Source organism: Triturus cristatus, chromosome 11 (assembly GCF_964204655.1).
Source record: "Triturus cristatus chromosome 11, aTriCri1.1, whole genome shotgun sequence".
Taxonomy (NCBI): domain Eukaryota; kingdom Metazoa; phylum Chordata; class Amphibia; order Caudata; family Salamandridae; genus Triturus; species Triturus cristatus.
Window position 1 is genome coordinate 493,417,312 of NC_140594.1, and position 18,002 is coordinate 493,435,313.

The following is an 18,002-nucleotide window of genomic DNA, read 5'->3' on the forward strand; positions in this document are numbered from 1 at the left end:
CAGGCTGTGGGGCGACGCTCCTCCACAATGGCACACTTCCTGGTCTTTGTCTGAGGGATCTCAGCACTGCCTGTTCATAAACGACACTTGCTTTGTCTTAAACATGCTGCACTTTATTTGTGTGTGAATAAAAGCTATTCTGCGTTCCATGCTGTACCTATTCTATTTCAAGTGCGATTGAAGCTTATTTTACTGATGTCACTGTTGCTGTGTATGATTTCTGAGTGCCCAGGTAACTTGTATTGGTGAACCCGTGCATGGAGTCTGTCTCCCACAAGCACATTCTGATGTCTGTGCTTTACTTGATGTGTCTGCTTGAAGGAATCAACCTTTTATTTCCTCCCTTTTCAGTTTGTTGGATGACGTTTTCCTGCTATTGCAAAGTATGTACCTGATAAACATTGATAGTACTTACAAAAGCGGCCAAGAGGTGCCTTATTTTTCAAGGACGGGGAAGGAAGAACAAAGGGCAAATATTTAATAGAAATCTGATAACAGAGGAAAATGTTGTTTTTATTGCATCTCTCAAACAGACCGGTTCAGGTCGATATGGACTTGGGGCCAACCTTGTGCCCGCCCCTTGCTCATGATTTGATGGCTTTCTTGACTGTCTGTTTCATGGTCCCAATCGGTGGATTTTATTTGTGTTTCTGAGTGTCTCCCGCACTGAATATATACATTTTTTTTTTTATTCGGTTTATTATTTTCAATACGAAAGCAAAGTCTCTAAAGTCGGTCATAAAAGCGATCATGCACCTCCATACAATATCGTGAAGAGCAATAGCTAGAAGCTCGCTCCACCGCCATCGGATGCACAATATATAAATCAGTTCAGTCCACCATTCCCACATTGTCATACCCAGCAGGACCATGAACATTCAGCAGTTCCACAGTAGATTCAGCCAACATTGTGCTAGTGTCACTGAATTTTGATCGGGTGATTTGCTTCCTTCCACTGCTGACATCAGGACCTTGCTGTGCAGTGCCTGAGAGAGTTTTTGCTTTTCTCTGACTTTCCTTGCTAAAACAAAACAGTGTTGTGCGGAGTTTTTTCAAAGCCGGATTCTTGTGCATTTAGCAGCAAGCACACTGCCTGTGCGGTGTGCTTTCTTTCCATCCACGTTGCCCCGGAGACAAGTCTCTCTTGTTTTCAGGCACAGTTGATTCAGTGTTTTAGGAGCCCAGGGCACGATTGGTGTCTAAGAAATGGCGAGGGTGAAAAGTCAGTTCTGTAGTAGGGGATCTCTGTGTATAGTCATAATCTAGTGAATAGTCCCGCCCATGTGCGCGGACCGCGGAGCAATACAATAATCTCTTAAGTTGTCAAGTCATGCAGACCTGCATCCACACTTAAGAGAGAATTTCAAAGACAGATAATGCAGCCTATATCCACAGGCTACACTGTCCAGTACTTCAACTAGAAAGAGTTCCACCAGCAACCACCAACAGCACTGCCTGTCCAGCTTTTTCCATAGAGAAAGAAACCTGCCTCTTCCAGCAAAAGCCTCTGGAATGATAGAGAGGAAGGAATGGATAGACAAGCCCCATAGGCTGCCATTATGTGGCTCAGAACAGGATACTGTGCCTTTAAGAAAACTTTCCAGAACTTTCCCAGTATCCCAGAATGCACAGCAGGTCCCTTTTACTTTCAGTTCTTTTTTCCGGCTCCTGCTAGCCGGACGCTGGAGCATTGAGCTCTCCCTTTTCAAGGGTTTTTTTGTGGATTGTTCACTTTTACAAGTGAGTTAGTATTAGTAAAGTCCTTTCCTCTGGTGGTGTCAACATGCCTGGCTTTTTTGACAAGTGTCCTGATTGTGAAAGGAAGAAGGCCAAGTCAGACCCACACAGGGTGTGCATCATCTGCCTTCCCCAGTCCCACGTGCCGGAGGAGTGTGAGATCTGCCGCTCTTTTTCAGCCAGGACCCTGAGAGAGAGGATGAAGATCAGGCTCCAGGTCCTGGAGGACAGAAGGCTGAAGGCACCAGGTGGGTCAGGAGGGGCTGATTCTGCCCATGCTGAGGCCTCTGGGGGGCTCCCCAGGGGCAGGAAGACCAGCAAGCGTCCCCATTCTCCGTCGACGTCGAGGGCATCGGCGGCGTCGAGGGGGATGACTACGGTCTGTTCGCCGTCTCCCCAGGGCTCTGGGGAGAAGCGGCGTCGACGATCGACGTCGAGGGAGCTGAACAGGCCGCCATCGACGGCATCGTCGGCGACGACACTGTCGCCGTCAAGTCTTCGGCGTCGAGGTCCGGCACGGCGTCTGCGCTCGCCGTTCAGGGGAGATTGCCGGTCGCCGTCGGCGAAGAGGCGGCGGTCGCCGTTGAAGCCGTCGAGAAGATCGACGTCACGGAGAAGATCGACGTCACGGAGGAGATCGACGTCACGGAGGCGCGCAACGTCACGTACGTCATCCAGACGGCGCAGGGGGAGCCCTGACGTCAGGAGTAGGACACGGGATCGGTGTACTCCGTGGTGTATACGCCTCCGCGGAGGCCTCCACCTTCACCTCCTCCGCCACCACCGCCTCCTCCTCCACCACCGCCACCACCGCTACCACCACCGCCGCCGGCGTCTCCGCCTCCACCCCCCCCCCCCGCCTCGCTCTATCCCGCCTCGCACACTGTTGGGGCCGCCTGCGGTGCCGCCACGGTCGGTCTCCCTGCCCAGGTATCCGACTCCACCGCAGGGGACTCCGAGGCCGCGACGCCCAAGGTCGCCGGGCCCGTCGAGGCCGGTGGACAGGCCAAAGCCGAGGAGGTCGCGCTCCCGCTCCGAAAGGAGGAGAAGATCGCGGAGCCGTGGTCGGTCGTCGTCGACGTCAGGGCGACGCCATAGGAGGCGCAGGTCCAGGTCGCGCACACGGTCCTCGGCTAGGGATTTCTCGCCGACGCTGTCGGACTCGCCGGGGACTAGGGTGTCTCCTGTGGACGATTTAGTCTCCTTCCAGGAGGTACTGTTGAGGGGTGCGGCCAAGTTGGGGATCACGGTGACTGTGCCGACACCCACGACGTCCGTGAAATTCGAGACTACACAAAAAGCACTTGTCTCGCCTCCTACTGCCTCTAGTTCCGGGACTGGCGGAACCCGCGTTGGAGTTGTTCCTCACTCCCGTGGTGATGAAATCCGCCCCCTCGAGGCTCCTGAAAAAGTATCGGGCCCCGGACTCGGCACCTGCTTTTTTACGGATGGATCCGAAGCCGGACTCTGTCATCGTGACGGCGGCGAGGAAGCAGCATGCGGCCACTCCTTCCTCGACGGTTCCGCCCGACAAGGAAAGCGCTGGCTGGACTCGGCGGGTAGGAAGGTGCGTGGGACGGCGTCTACCACCATGAAGGCGGCGAGTGCCGGGGCGCTGTTGGGGCGTTACGACCGGGCCCTGTGGGAGTCCCTCCAACAGTATGCGGACCTGCTGCCCCGCGACCGGAAGGAGGACTTCCTGGAGACGGTGCGAGAGGGTATGCTGGTTTCGAACCAGGTGATCAGTGCGGCTGCGGATGTGTCCTTGTTGGCGGCGCACGCCTACTGTCATGGAGTCCACCAGCGGCGTCACGCTTGGCTGCGCCTGACTTCGCTCAAGCCGGAGGCCCAGCATAGAGTGGCCAATCTGCCCTTCTCGAGAGGAAGAAGCGCCCGTTCCAAAGACGGTTCGGGTCTGCGGGCAGAGGGCGTGGACAGGGCTCGGGACAGCAGCAGTCACAGCAGTTCCGGAAACCCTTCCAGAAACGTCAGAAGGGTAGAGGAGGCCAGCAGGCTACTACTACTACCAAGGGCCCGGCAGGGTCTCGGCCCTGAGCGGCTACTTCCCCTGCAACTTTTACCCACTCCAGTGGGGGGAAGCATTCAATTTTTTCCGGCAGAGTGGAGAAAAATTACTCAGGACAAGTGGGTGCTGAATATTGTTTGCAATGGATACAGTCTTCGGTTTACCAGCCCTCCTCCAGCGATTCCACCGGTAAGCTCTCAGTTCCAGCTGCTTGAGCTCCAGGCGGAGGCAGACGTTTTGTTGAGGTAAAAGGCGGTGGAAGACGTACCTCTGTCTCAAAGGGGAAGAGGTCTTTACTCTCGGTTCTTCCTGGTCCGCAAGAAGGACAAGAACAAGTTCAGGCCCATTCTGGATTTGCGGCAGGCAAACAAATGGATTCTCAGAGAGAAGTTTCGCATGCTATCGTTGCATCAGATTTACCCTTAGCTGCAACGGGGAGACTGGCTTTGTGCCATAGACCTACAGGATGCGTACTTCCATGTGCCCATTGCACGGAAGCACAGGAAGTTCCTGCGATTCCAAGTCGGCGCCAATCACTATCAATACACAGTACTGCCATTCGGGCTGAAGTCTGCGCCCAGGACCTTCTCGAAGTGCATGGCGGTGGTGGCGGCACACCTGCGGAGGAACAGGGTGTTTGTCTACCCGTACCTGGACGATTGGTTGATCAAGGCCTCGTCCTTCTCGGAAGCACAAGAGCACTTCCGGAGGACGTGCGCTCTTTTGAACAAGCTGGGGTTACACGTCAACATGTCCAAGTCCGTTCCTGCATACAGTACTTGGGGGGCCTCCATCGATACGCTGTCAGCAAGCGTGTTTCCTTCGGAGGAGAGGCGGTTATCACTCCGTCGGAAGGCTCAAGACCTCATGACCGCTCCATCGACGACGGTGAGGAAGGTGTCTTCGCTGCTGGGCTTGATGGCCTCCTGTATCTTTCTCACTCCTCACGCAAGGCTGCACATGAGACCTCTGCAGGAGTGTCTGGAGGACCAGTGGGATTAGAGGACAGGCTCTTGGGACGACAAGATACGCCTGTCTCGGCACGCTCTTCAGTCTCTGAAATGGTGGTGTTCGGCGGAGAACCTCCTCCAGGGGGTTCCCTTCCACAAGGACATTCCTTTGGAGAGTATAGTGACGGATGCGTCTCTCCAAGGCTGGGGAGCGCATTCCGAGGACTTGCAGATACAAGGAAAGTGATCCCCGTTGGAGTCGACGTACCACATCAATTTCCTGGAACTCAGAGCTGTCTTCCTGGCATTGAAGGCCTTCCTTCCGTCCTTCCAGACCACCTCACTGCTGATACAGACGGACAATACAACCACGATGTATTACCTCAACAAGCAGGGGGGGTCGAGATCACGCACTCTGTCGCAGGAGGCGCAGGCGATCTGGCACTGGCTTCTAGCCCGAGGACTGACGATTACGGCCACGCATCTGCCAGGGGTGCAGAATGTTCAGGCGGACGCCCTGAGCAGACTGCTTCAGGAAAACCACGAATGGGTCATAAACGACGAAGTACTAGGAGAAGTCTTCGCAAGGTGGGGGACTCCAGACGTGGATCTGTTCGCCACCGCCGAAAACAGCAAATGCCGAGACTTCGCATCCAGGTACTACCAGCGGGGGACGCTGGGGAATGCGCTATGGATCGACTTGTCGAACAGCTTTCTGTACGCTTTTCCACCCATTCCCCTGATTCCGGCGGTGCTCATCAAGCTGTCCCGGTCGGGGGCGCGGATGATCCTGATTGCTCCGGAATGGCCCAGGCAGTGGTGGTTCACGGACCTACTTCATCGGTCTCTCCTTCCTCACATACGGCTGCCGTGCAGGCCGGACCTTCTCACGAAGTTCGGGGGGCGGATGCTGCACCCCAACCTCTCGTCCTGGAGTTTGGCGGCATGGCTCCTGAGATAGTGCAGCATGGCCATTTGAATCTACCAGCAGATTGTATGGACATCCTGAAGGAGTCTAAACGGCCTTCCACTAGAACGTCCTATGCCTACAAGTGGAAGAGATTCTGTATCTGGTGCGAGTCCAAGAACTTTGACCCGACGACTTGTAAGGAAGATGTCATCCTTCCATATCTTTTACATTTGGCGCAGTCTGGCCTTAATTTCCATTCCATTAAGGTTCATCTTGCTGCTTTGACTGCTTACAGGAAATGCCCTTCACAGACTTCCTTCTTTCAGATCCCTGTGGTCAAGGATTTGTTGGAAGGCTTGAAGAAAGTGTTTCCTCCTGTCAGACTTCCCTCGCCTTCCTGGGAATTGAATGTGGTGCTGTCCAGGTTGATGAAGGAGCCTTTTGAACCCATTCACAAAGCTTCGTTGCAGCACCTGTCCTGGAAGGCGGCTTTCTTAGTGGCTATCACATCGGCCCGTAGGGTGAGTGAACTTCAGGCATTATGTTGTCATGAACCTTACACTGTATTTCATGCTGCTAAGGTTGTTATGCGTACTCACCCTAAATTTCTTCCTAAGGTTATACCTGATTTTCATGTCAACCAGGCCATAACTTTACCTACGTTCTTTCAGAATCCCTCTTCGCCAGCGGAAAGGTCTCTCCATTCCCTGGATGTTCGGAGGGTGTTGAAGTTTTATCTTGATATGACCAAGGATATTCGTAGGTCAGACCAATTGTTTATCACTTATGGATCAGTCAGGACCGGTCTTGCTACCTCCAAACAATCCATCTCTCGGTGGATTGTGTCCTGTATACAGTTGTGTTACCAAAAGGCTAATAAGACCTTAGGGGGTAGACCTAAGGCTCATTCCACCAGGGGCAAAGCTGCCACGACTGCTTTGCTGCGTAACGTTCCGATTGCACAAATCTGCAAGGCGGCCACTTGGAAGTCGGTCCATACCTTTGCTGCGCATTACTGTCTGGACGTGGATGCCAGGGCAGATGCGCAGGCTTCGCTGCGAAATTTGTTCGCACAGTAGTGGTATTATGTTGTATCTTCTCCACCGCCTTTTTTGTGTGGGGATGGGCTTGCCATTCTATTCACTAGATTATTACTATACACAGAGATCCCCCTACTACAGAAGGAGTAGTTTCTTTTCTGTTACTCCAGTTCTGTAGTAGGGGTATCTCTGTTATAGTCATAAGCGCCCGCCCTCCTCCCCGGTGGAGAGATGAATGTTAATATAAGGAATGCTACAGGTCTGGCGTGCTACGCCTTCAAAAAGAACTGAAAGTAAAATGGACCTGCTGTGCATTCTGGGATACTGGGAAAGTTCTGGAAAGTTTTCTTAAAGGCACAGTATCCTGTTCTGAGCCACATAATGGCAGCCTATGGGGCTTGTCTGTCCATTCCTTCCTCTCTATCATTCCAGAGGCTTTTGCTGGAAGAGGCAGGTTTCTTTCTCTATGGAAAAAGCTGGACAGGCAGTGCTGTTGGTGGTTGCTGGTGGAACTCTTTCTAGTTGAAGTACTGGACAGTGTAGCCTGTGGATATAGGCTGCATTATCTGTCTTTGAAATTCTCTCTTAAGTGTGGATGCAGTCTGCATGACTTGACAACTTAAGAGATTATTTGTATTGCTCCGGGGTCCGCGCACATGGGCGGGACTATTCACTAGATTATGACTATAACAGAGATACCCCTACTACAGAACTGGAGTTACAGAAAAGAAACTACTCCTTACCAAACCTAACAGCTCTTAATTATTTTTTTCTGCAAATTAGTTTGTTTTCAGTATATTATGGTCGTTAAAGGGTCACACTTTATTTGGTTTCTAAACTAACTCTTTGTTTTTGTAGTTTATTATGTTGTATATAAACCTAAGCAAAAGACACACTATTGATGGACGGAATGCAGAACAAATCAAAACATTCACCCCCAGTCAAGAGATCTGGGTTAAATCCATCATTCTTTTGCTCACCATGCCACCCCAGTTTAGACCTGACCATATGCAAATCAGTCTTGACCCTGTGCCTCATGCGAACAGTCCAGCCCGAACTGCTAAGCCAGGTCCTCCCTGGACCGGCATGGTGAGCAAAAAAACGATGGATTTAGGCCCAGATCTCTGTACTGGGGTGAATGTATGACATTGTTCTGCATGCTGTCCATCAATAGTTCTTTTTGCATTTGTCACCCGAGTGGGACGGATATGCTCAGATGTGAGTCCCGTGCGCTCCATGCCACTGGAATCAAGTTATCCTGGCTGAAGAGGGGTGAAACCCCGAAACCGGTCCTAGGATGCTTGGTTCCTGTCCAGGGTGGGCCTGGCCTGGCAGTTCGGGCTGGACTGTTCCCATTGGGCACAGGGTCAAGACTGATTTGCATATGGCCTGGTCCAAACTGGAATGGCATGGTGAGCAAAAAAACGATGGATTTAGGCCCAGATCTCTGTACTGGGGTGAATGTATGACATTCTTCTGCATTCTGTCCATCAATAGTTCTTTTTGCATATATAAACCTAGAGCATCTAAGGATTTGATGTCTTTTTGATTTTATTTGTCTCATTATTTTGAGCGCCAAATGGATGTTTAGTTCATGGGCACACACGTGGCTAATGTGCATTGCTTGTAAAAAAAAATAATATATATGCTGTTGGTAACTGAATGCTTTAATGCTGTTTAGATTTCCATTGCTTCTAAGTCTTGGGGTGCAATTGGTCATGGCTGTATGCCTCCAGATGACCGCAAGTGTGTAATAATGAATGCATGCATGCATGCACAAAGGAAGCCATCTTTAAATTAACTTATTTACATGAGAAATATTATTCCAAGGTGACTGCTAGTGCTTCACAACACATGCACTCGTGGCCATCTCGAAATATATTTCTTTAAGAGGATAGTCATGCCACTTAATACAGAATATATTTAAGCACATTAAGATCTACCGTCTCCCTTCTGTTGTCCTGGCCCTCAGCCGGTTTGGTCGGTACCATGGTTGAGGAAAGGGGTTATTCTCTTGTCTGATACCTTTTGATTTGCAGGTTTTAGGAAGCTGGTTGTCCTGCAAATGCGCTCTGGCCCATCAGTCACAACTTGAAGTTTCTGTTGGCTAAAACCTTTTGTGTTCTATATAGACTTAGAGTGGTCGTTCTGTCCTTCCTTTGCTCGTGAGTCAGTGGCTTTCTTGTCTGTTTCCGTTCCCTGAAGTTGATTCAGTGACTTCGTACCCTATTCATATGTTTACCTTGCCCAAAAGTCCTTTCGGCCTTACTGTGTTTTTATTGAATGGGTTGTATCTTTCTAATGCAAATGTTAGGAGGCTGCACATGAGGCTGCTTCATCCTTCAAACTTCCATCGGGTGTTGGAGGACAGAAAGAACATTGACCGTTGTGTGCAGCAGCTACACGCTGCCACCCTAAGGCTAGATACAAGTGGGGATGCAAATCCATGGATCCTCAACTCCGTGACTCAGAGGTTTAGTTGTTTTCCACTCTGTTTAATCCACACTCCTCCTGATGTTTCCTGGCAAGCTGAGCTTACCAGTGCATACTGGTATGTAACTGAGCATCTTCCTTCCCACGTGCACAGCTAGGAAGCGATCATCTGCAAAATATGCTTCATGCACAAGTGCTGTTTGAGGTAAAAATCTGCAGACTGAGCACAATAATGTGTGTAGTCAACCAACTGCAAGAAAACCGCATTAATAATAGAAAACTGCACCTTTCTGTTAAGAAAACAAACCAACATTATCCACTACTGTGGAATCTGATATACCACGTAAAATGATAATGTCAGGCGGACTTAATTTGTGAGGGCATTACCTTGACGAGTGTGGCCTTGAAATAGCAGAGAAAAGGATGAGGATTTTCTGAATTACGATGAAAATAAATGTTAAAAATTCTGGACTTGCAGATGTTGAGATGCAGAAAGATTTGGTTGATTATGGGTAGTGCACATCTAAGTTCCAATTGACTTTCCTATACTGTTTAGGCCCCTCAGCTCTGCTCTTTTGCCGAACTTGATTTAAGCTATGCAACAAGCTTGATGTTTGTGCAAAGACATAATACAGTGCACCCACGAGTCATGGCAGATATTAAATAATGCCATGACGGTGATCACACCTCTTCCCCTTTTTTCTGGTGTTCTAGGGAAAACATTGCTTTGCCAACACTCTTTTTATCTCCTGTAAGTGATGTTGAGGCCTTGCGCTTTTTGCTTTGATGTCTCCTAGCCAACCTATTTTCCTCTCCATCTGCTTCCTATGGCATAAATAAGGTAGTGAGGCAGTTTGTAAACTTTGGAACTGCCATGCAGGGGCGAGGAGGGGGCAGGAGGGGTATCTTACTCCACTATGCTGTTAAGGGAAGGTCTTCCAGGTGCTTGTCAGCATCTGTGGAGGAAGCAGGGTGGGTGTCTCTTCAGATATTAGTAGTGCTGGGTACTGATACTACATTTGTTTCCCCCATTGTCAGTCATTAATAGTTGACACAGCGTCTGTGGACTTTGGTTAAAACGGTTTTCTCTTTGCTTCTTGTTTGCTCCTTGTGTACTGATTCAGGTTCAGAGCCATTGCTAATAGTCCCTTTAAGTAAGTGCGGCCTATTAGAAAGCAATGCTGGTGTGTTATGCTGTGGGTTTACAGCCACAAATGAGACGCTTAGCCAGAAAGATGTTGTAGCAAATTATTCAATTTAGTAAGGGCGAAGGCTGGCACAAGGAAGAGAGAATCCTATATATGAAGATGATTGGTAAGTAATCCCAGCCTTGAGAACAGTTGTATTTTTGAAAAAAGTGTTTTATATAATTTACAATATAGAATAAAGAATGTGCAACTTAATATAATCTTTTTTTTTTTATTTATTTTTTTTAACCTGTTTCAGAAAGAGTGAATTCAGGCTGCAGTGGGTGGACAGTACGCATGCTCTTGGGCTTTTCTCTACTGAGGAAGCGGGTGAGTCTAAATGGATTTAAGGATTTTACTCCTTGTGTTATGTTTGAGTATATGCAGTACAATATCTTACTGTTTAACCTTTCAGATTAGATTTAAATTGTATTGGGAACATGACATCAGGACGATTGTGTGATATCTACATTTCTAATTAGTGAATTTCCCTTAGAAATTGTTTGTTTCTGACACTGTAAAATGCTTAATTTGCTTCACGATGACATGTTTTTATGTTGGTGCTAGAGAAATCCAATCTCAACGGCAAGGAACAGGGCCCATTTACCAGTGGATACTAGATCAGCAATTACCACGTTTTGAAGCTTCGGTGTTATGCCCATGCCTGACCTGGAGTATCTAGAGGCAGATATATCTAGATTTGCAGTGGAGGATCGCCCCCGCTCTCAAAGAACTACTGTGTGACAATTGGGTGGAGTTTGTGTTATTTCCTGACTAACCTGTCATAAGATAGGGGTTTGCTTTTCTTGAATGAGTAAGTCCCATGGCAGGGCCCCTTCTGCTTCTCTAGTGTTCAATAGAGGGGCTCTTTCTTTCCCCTTATTCTTTCTTCCCTAATGAAAATAGTGGTGGTTATTGCCACGCCGAAGGCACACACGATACTCTGATATTTTGTTTAAGCTGTGGCCGTACAGTCTTTAGTAATGCATTTTGGCACAACAGTAGTCTGATACAACATCTTTCTTGTGATTTTAGGAAATCTCGCATCCAAATATGTTTCAAGTAAACATCTGAGTAATAATTATTTATTTTATTGCAGCTCTTTGCAGAATCAATGTGGCTGCTTAGATATCTTTTATTTTTTATTTTTTTAAATCACTGCATTGCTTATTTCTGCTGCTGCTTTATGAGGAATACAATTATGATTTTTTTCAAAGCCAGAAGAACCATAGATGGAGAATGTAAATTAAATGCTAATCTTCATTGAACTCCAAACAAACCTCCCTCCTTCTATTTGCAAGCAATGGAATGGTAATTGATTAAAGAGTGTTGTGGATTCTACATCTTTATTAATGAACACTAAATATCATCATGATCCAGGAACTCTTTTTCTTAGCATTGAGGTACAGTTTCTCATATTAAAAAAAAATACACAGTTGCTTTAATGTATTTCTCAACCCCACCTTCCTCCGCCCCCTTGCAATACAATGATTGTTGTTGGCTTAACCCATTTTCACAGTACTTTGTGAGAGGGATAACACTAGCTCCGCCCTTCATCATTTTTTACCAAATTCATAGATCAGGTTTCCCTGATGGAAAAAATGGCTAGAATGATTGTGTCCTAATATGTTTTTTTTTTATTTATTTTTTTATCTGTGCTTCCAATGTTCTATCGCTGAAGTATTTTTTTTCTTCTTGAAATATGCGTGTCTTTCTTAATTGCTAGAATTTCACTTACCATCAGAACTGAAATTCCATTTTTCCTTTCAATGTATGTGAATTGAAAATAATTCAAGAAGACACAAGGAAACCAACCAATGGCCTCTTCCCACTAGAGTAATGTATAGAAAAACCTGTGGATCGATAATCTGCTATTGGCTGATGTGCAGATGGTAATCTAACTCTGTGGTTCCAAGACGCCTACGCAGGGGCGCGGTGACTTTTTCGAAAATTAAATACTAGCAGATTAATTCAGTATATAAAAATAGAAGAGCAAAATGTTAAATTGAATATTTTAAAACACTCATAAATGTGCAGGAATTTATAATTAAATTGATGTGCTTAGCTTGATTTGCGGGGCCAGAGCAAGTATAGCAAACAGGATCTAGTATGGATGATTGGGGACTCAGTTGAAGCACTGGTATGCACTGAGAAAACAAGAGCGTGCTTAAAGGGCAAAGTGATCCGCTAGAGTTAGCGTATGGCTTAGACTTTTTGAAATATAATTTAATTTTGTAAAGCGCCAAACTTCCCATTGAATTTGGATTTTTGTATAGTTTTTGCTTGTAAATTACATACAATATTTCATAATTTGTGTTTTTGTTTGATGTATGCTTCATGTATTGTTTTAAAGTTCAAATCTATCAGATTTCTTAGGCCTGGATCCTGTGTTTTGGTAGTTATTTATTGAGGTCCACAGATGTGGATTCTGTCCCTAGGCCGTATTTTGTTGCCCTTAAGTTTGGGAGATTGATAGATGTTACCTGGATCTCCTGGATGTCTATTTTAATTGTCCAATCCTTCTCACCCACAAGCATAACTTGAGGTTCACGGTGGGGGTCACAACATTTTCAGTTTCTTGTCTTATTTGTTTGGGCTGATGACAGCCCCATGCACCTTTACAAAGGTGCTAACAGTCATAGTTGCTTTGCTGCAGCAATTGTGGTTCATTCATTTCCATGCTTTAATGACTAGCTGGCGGGATGGATTCGGAGTATTCAATGCTGGTTCAGGAACATCTCGAGTGGACGGTGTCTCTCTTTCTTGACTTGAGCTTTACCATCACCCTCAAAGTCTTACTTTCCAGATAGCCGCTGTCTTGAATTGGAGCAGTGCTCAACCCAACTTTTATGAAAGCCTTGCCTTCTTCTCAGAGGTTTGCAGATATTTGTGAAATGACTCTGATGTGTTTGACCCAAGCCTGGATCCCTGTCCTGCAAATCTTACTCCTGCTAGTCCCAGTGGCTTGTGAATTCTGTTGTTGCCTGAAAGGAGATGGCACACAAGATCTTCTTCTGGAGTCTGAGGAGGCACTGGTTATAACAACAAGGGAGTCTCTGCTGAAGTACAGCTCTTCCAGTTGGTGCATCACTTTCTGCTCACTGGTGAATGGACCCCTCGAGCATTCTGAAAGATCACTTTTTTAGCCTCCCACAGGCTTGAGCTAGGCTGGGTTGCTCATCTGGCCAACATGATTTAGCTGGGCCTATAGGCCATGTCAGTGAGGCACCTGCATATAAAGGAGATCGAGCTACAAGTGGTCTGCCTTGTCTTAAATGCCTTTCTTCCTTCCATCTCAGGTGGTAATTTCCAGATGGCACAACCACCTTCCATTATATTAAAGACTGGTCGATGTGGGGTCGGTAGCCAATGTTGGGAGGCAATTCACCTGCGCAAGTGGGTGCAACAATGAGGACTCCTTTTCCAGTCTCTGAACGCTTCAGATGTATGCATAGAGATGGAAAGTGCCATCTAGAGTCCTTCACCTTTGTGGCCAGGAAACCTGCTCCTAAATCCATGTTTGCAGACCCTGAAACCAGTTTGTGCAGTGGTTGGAGTCAGAAGGCATTTACCCATTCACATCTTACTTGATTGAATTCTGGAGGTGGTCTTTGCACAGCAGGCCCTGACAGTTGCTGCAATCAAAGTTTACCTGATTGCTCTCCCTATGCGTTTGTATTTTCCTGATCAGTCTTCTATATTTGTTGCCTCTTGGTGTGTTTTCTGAAAGGTTTGCTTTACCTGTTCCTTTCCACTATGTTTATTGCACCCCAGTATGATTGGAACCGTATTTTACTTTATTGATGGCATCTCTGTTTCAGACACTCTATAGTTGCTTTATTTGACTTCCTACTATAAAAACAGATTTGTTGGCAACTGATCGTAGGTTGGGAGAAACTAGGATCCTTTCAGTTTGCCCACCCTTTACAGTCATCTATCTGGATATGGTGCTTCTTCACACATTCTCCTCTTTAACCAGAGTAGTTTCAGTATTTCAAAAGGCCCAGTTTATCACTGTTAAACGTTCTTCCCTCCTCTGCATCCTACTTAGAAGGGCTGCATAGATTAGATACCAGGCATGTGATGTTGTACTACATTGACTGCACTTGACAGGACCTGGTTGACTATAAGTTCTTTGTGTGCTTTGCTGGAGCTAAGAGGGGCAGGGTGGTGACGCAATTGCGCTGGTTCATATCAAGTCATGCTCTTTATCAAAATCTACTATGCCATGGCTAAGAATGATACAATTGAAGGCATTCGTGCTCCTTCTATGATGCCATGGCTGCTTCCGCTGATCATTCCAGACGCATCTTGGTTGCTGATGTCTGACATGCATCCATGTGGCTTGTCTTTGCATACTTTTGCAAAGCACTTCTGCCTCATATCCCAGGCATGTAATGACAGGTACTTTGCCCAAGCTGTTCTGCATGTTTTAATTGGTTAACAAGCACCACTCCATTCCACCACTGAGGGAGGTCCAGCTTTGCAACTCCTTCATAATATAAGAAATCTCTAAGAAGATGTAGGCATCCTAAGAGCTGAAAAAAATATTGTGAACTAACTAAGCACACTATTAGGCGCCTAATATAATTTAATGTCTTCATACAGTAAGAAATCTGTGGGGAAAATATGTATCCATTAGAAATATTGTTACCAGAGATAACTAACTTTTTGTCACTTAGCATTGTGGAACGGAATACCGTGGGCACTAACTGTACTCTTAACTATGTACGAATGGGTTAAAAAGATGGCAGTCATGCCTTATAAATATTTTTTAGAATCAAAGTGCCCACAACAGACTTCAGGGACACCAACTGAGATACAGTCAATAAAATTACTTGAGGTCAATGTACAGTGATGGACGCAATATTGAAAAGATCCCAATTTAAGGCTGTAAGCAGAAAGTGTATTTTTATTTTCCCCATCTATATGATTGAGTCCCAGAAATTGAGCAGTGCCATTTCCTGCTTATAAAATATTACAACCTGCAATCAGTTAAAAAGATAAAGAAATAATTATGAAGGAAATCGGATATATGGCTCATTGACAGCTAGAAATCCAAAATAAGAGAAAATGTACATTTTCCCCAACCTTGATGGTCAGAAAATCTGGATTTTATTAAAGACACAGAGGCTAATATTATTGCAATCTTCTTTATTTAGCTAACCACAGCCACTTTAAAGAACTTAGAATTTTGTAAAACAAAAAATCCCAACCCAATAAAAGGTCAGAAAATACATAACTCTTCTTTCTTTTTTCCAAAACTATCTTAAAGAAAGATAAACAAAAACATGAAAGAAAGGTCCCAAAGGGGTTAGATCCACTTCCTCGTCAAAATCCAATAGTAGGAAATCCAACTTTCAATAACTTCTCTTTTATTGTTGAGCACAACCTACAAACAAGCAACGAAAAAATAAACAGAGTTTGGTTAGGGGGGCAATAATATTAGCCTCCATGTCTTTAATAAAATCCAGATTTTCTGACTATCAAGGTTGGGGAAAATCTACATTTTATGTCAAGACTGGAGGCTAATCTTATTGCAAGTTTAAAGCATTTTCAGTAGACATGAAGCAGCATTTTCAACGGGTCTAAAATAAAACTTGCGTAAGACCATATCATTTGACCAAACAGCACATTTAAGAATATCATTCAAAGAACCTCCTTGCAGGAAAGCTTGAGAAGCAAAAGCACCACGAACAGAGTGTGCGCCAAACATACTAACATCTACATCAGACATTCTCATCACTTCTTTAACCCATCTTGCCAGAGTTCAAGATGATACACCTTTGTGAAGTTTCCTGAAAGAAATCAGTAATTGTTTAACATTAGATCTTAATAGCGAAGTTTTTCCCTCATATTCTTTAACACATCTGACAACACATAAATTTACATAGTCATGAAAATAAGGATAACAAATTGTTTGAGAGTTACTTTTGGTTCTACTGTTGAAATAGAAACCAATACCTTCGGAGAAAAAACTCTGTTGGATATTTCTAAAGCTTTGACATCGCAGACTCTTCTAAAAGAGACTAAACAGAGAAGGGTTGTCAATTTGAAGGAAAGTAATTTAAGAGATAGTGAATCGTTTGCACCCAGACTATCTATAAGCTTCAATACTTTAGAAACATCCCTTAGAGAGTTGTACCTAGAAATTGGTGGTTTTAAAATCCTGATACTTCTTAACTATCTCTTAATGAGTACATTTTGACCTACAGAATAACCATTACCCAAATCATGACCAGCAGCTATAGCAGAGCGATGAACATTGATGGTTCTATAAGCTAGACCTCTTGCAAACAATTCTGATAGATAGTTGGCTATTTCAACTACATCCATTGAAATGGGATCAAAATTCCTTTTGACACACCAGCAAACCCATTTTTGCCAAGCCAATCTATACATTTTTACGTGTTCCTGGTGCCCAAGATTCCTTGATGAGGTTTGATGCCTATTCAGAAAGTCCTGGCACTTCCCATAGATTACTGAAATTTTCCAAGACATCATTCTCAATTCCCCTCCTAGAACCAAATCGTGCAGCTCTCCTGAAGGACCTAGAAGAATTTCCGGGAATACCGGTAGTAAGACCGGATAATCCACTAGCATTTCCAACAACATAGGGTACCACACTTGAGACTTCCAAAGGGGGACCACAAGAACCAGAGAAACCTTCCATTTGCGAACCATTGCAATCATTGAAAAAGGAGGAAAAGCATATCCTTTGAGAAGCCTCCAATTTTGTCTGAAAGCATCCACCCCTGCAGATTCCAGATCTGGATGAGTCTGTCCGCAAACAGGTCTACCTGACATGGACACCGAATTTCCATCAGACCTAGAAATACGTCCCTGTCCAGACACCAATTGCTTAAGTCCCTGTGATTCCTTAAAAATCAATCTGCCTCCATATTCTTCAGACCAGGAATGTGTTCCGCTTGAACCACAATATTCTGTTTCAGACAATAGTTCCAAAATACTTTCGCCAAGTCTGCCAAATCTTTCGATTTCGGACCTCCGAGCTTGTTGACATATCTTACTGCCGAAACATTGTCCATTCTCAAGAGAATTGAACATCTTGCAGAGTCTTTCGCAAAGCTTTTTATTGCAAAAGGACCTGTCAGAAGTTCCAAGCGGTTTGTATGTAAACTCCTTTCTCCTTCCTTCCAAAGACCACCAGTAGAAACTGAGCCACAGCTCGCTCCCCATCCTGACAAACTCGCATCTGACTCTATCACCAGGTCTGAGAGAGACCCAAAAATTGCTTTCCCATTCCATGCTTCCATATTTTTTAGCCACCAGTCTAATTCTTTCCTCGCTTCTTGAGCGAGGGTTACTTCCTCTGAATAACTCAAGCAATCTCTTAGGTGTTTGCTCTTCAAACGCTGGAGCGCCTGATAATTCAAAGGACCAGGAAAAATAGCTTGAATCGTAGAGGATAGCAAGCCTATTACCCTTGAGAGAGATTTTCCCCACAATTAGGATATTCCTTAGTTTTATCTGTTTTAATTTTTCTCTTGGGAGTCTCATTTGACCTTGCACAGTGTCTATCATAAAACCTAAGAATTGAGTAACCTGATTTGAAATTAGACAAGACTTCTGTCTGTTTACCACAAAACCCAGGTCCTCCAAAAGGTTTATTGCCAAAGTAGTGTGATCTATCACTTTCGATTTCACTTGATCCATTATGAGTATGTTGTCTAGATAGATAATTAGATGTACCCCTCG

At 45.5% G+C, this 18,002-nt stretch overlaps 1 protein-coding gene across 2 annotated transcripts in view; it reads left to right on the forward strand.

The window, feature by feature from the left end:
• R3HCC1 (R3H domain and coiled-coil containing 1) overlaps positions 1 to 18,002 on the forward strand; it is a 224,895-nt gene that overhangs the window by 102,764 nt on the left and 104,129 nt on the right. For both annotated transcript variants that reach the window (XM_085633230.1, XM_085633229.1), the window contains exon 6: positions 10,543 to 10,613. In XM_085633230.1, coding sequence (XP_085489356.1) covers positions 10,543 to 10,613 — 71 coding nt within the window. The remainder of the gene's footprint in view (positions 1 to 10,542; positions 10,614 to 18,002) is intronic.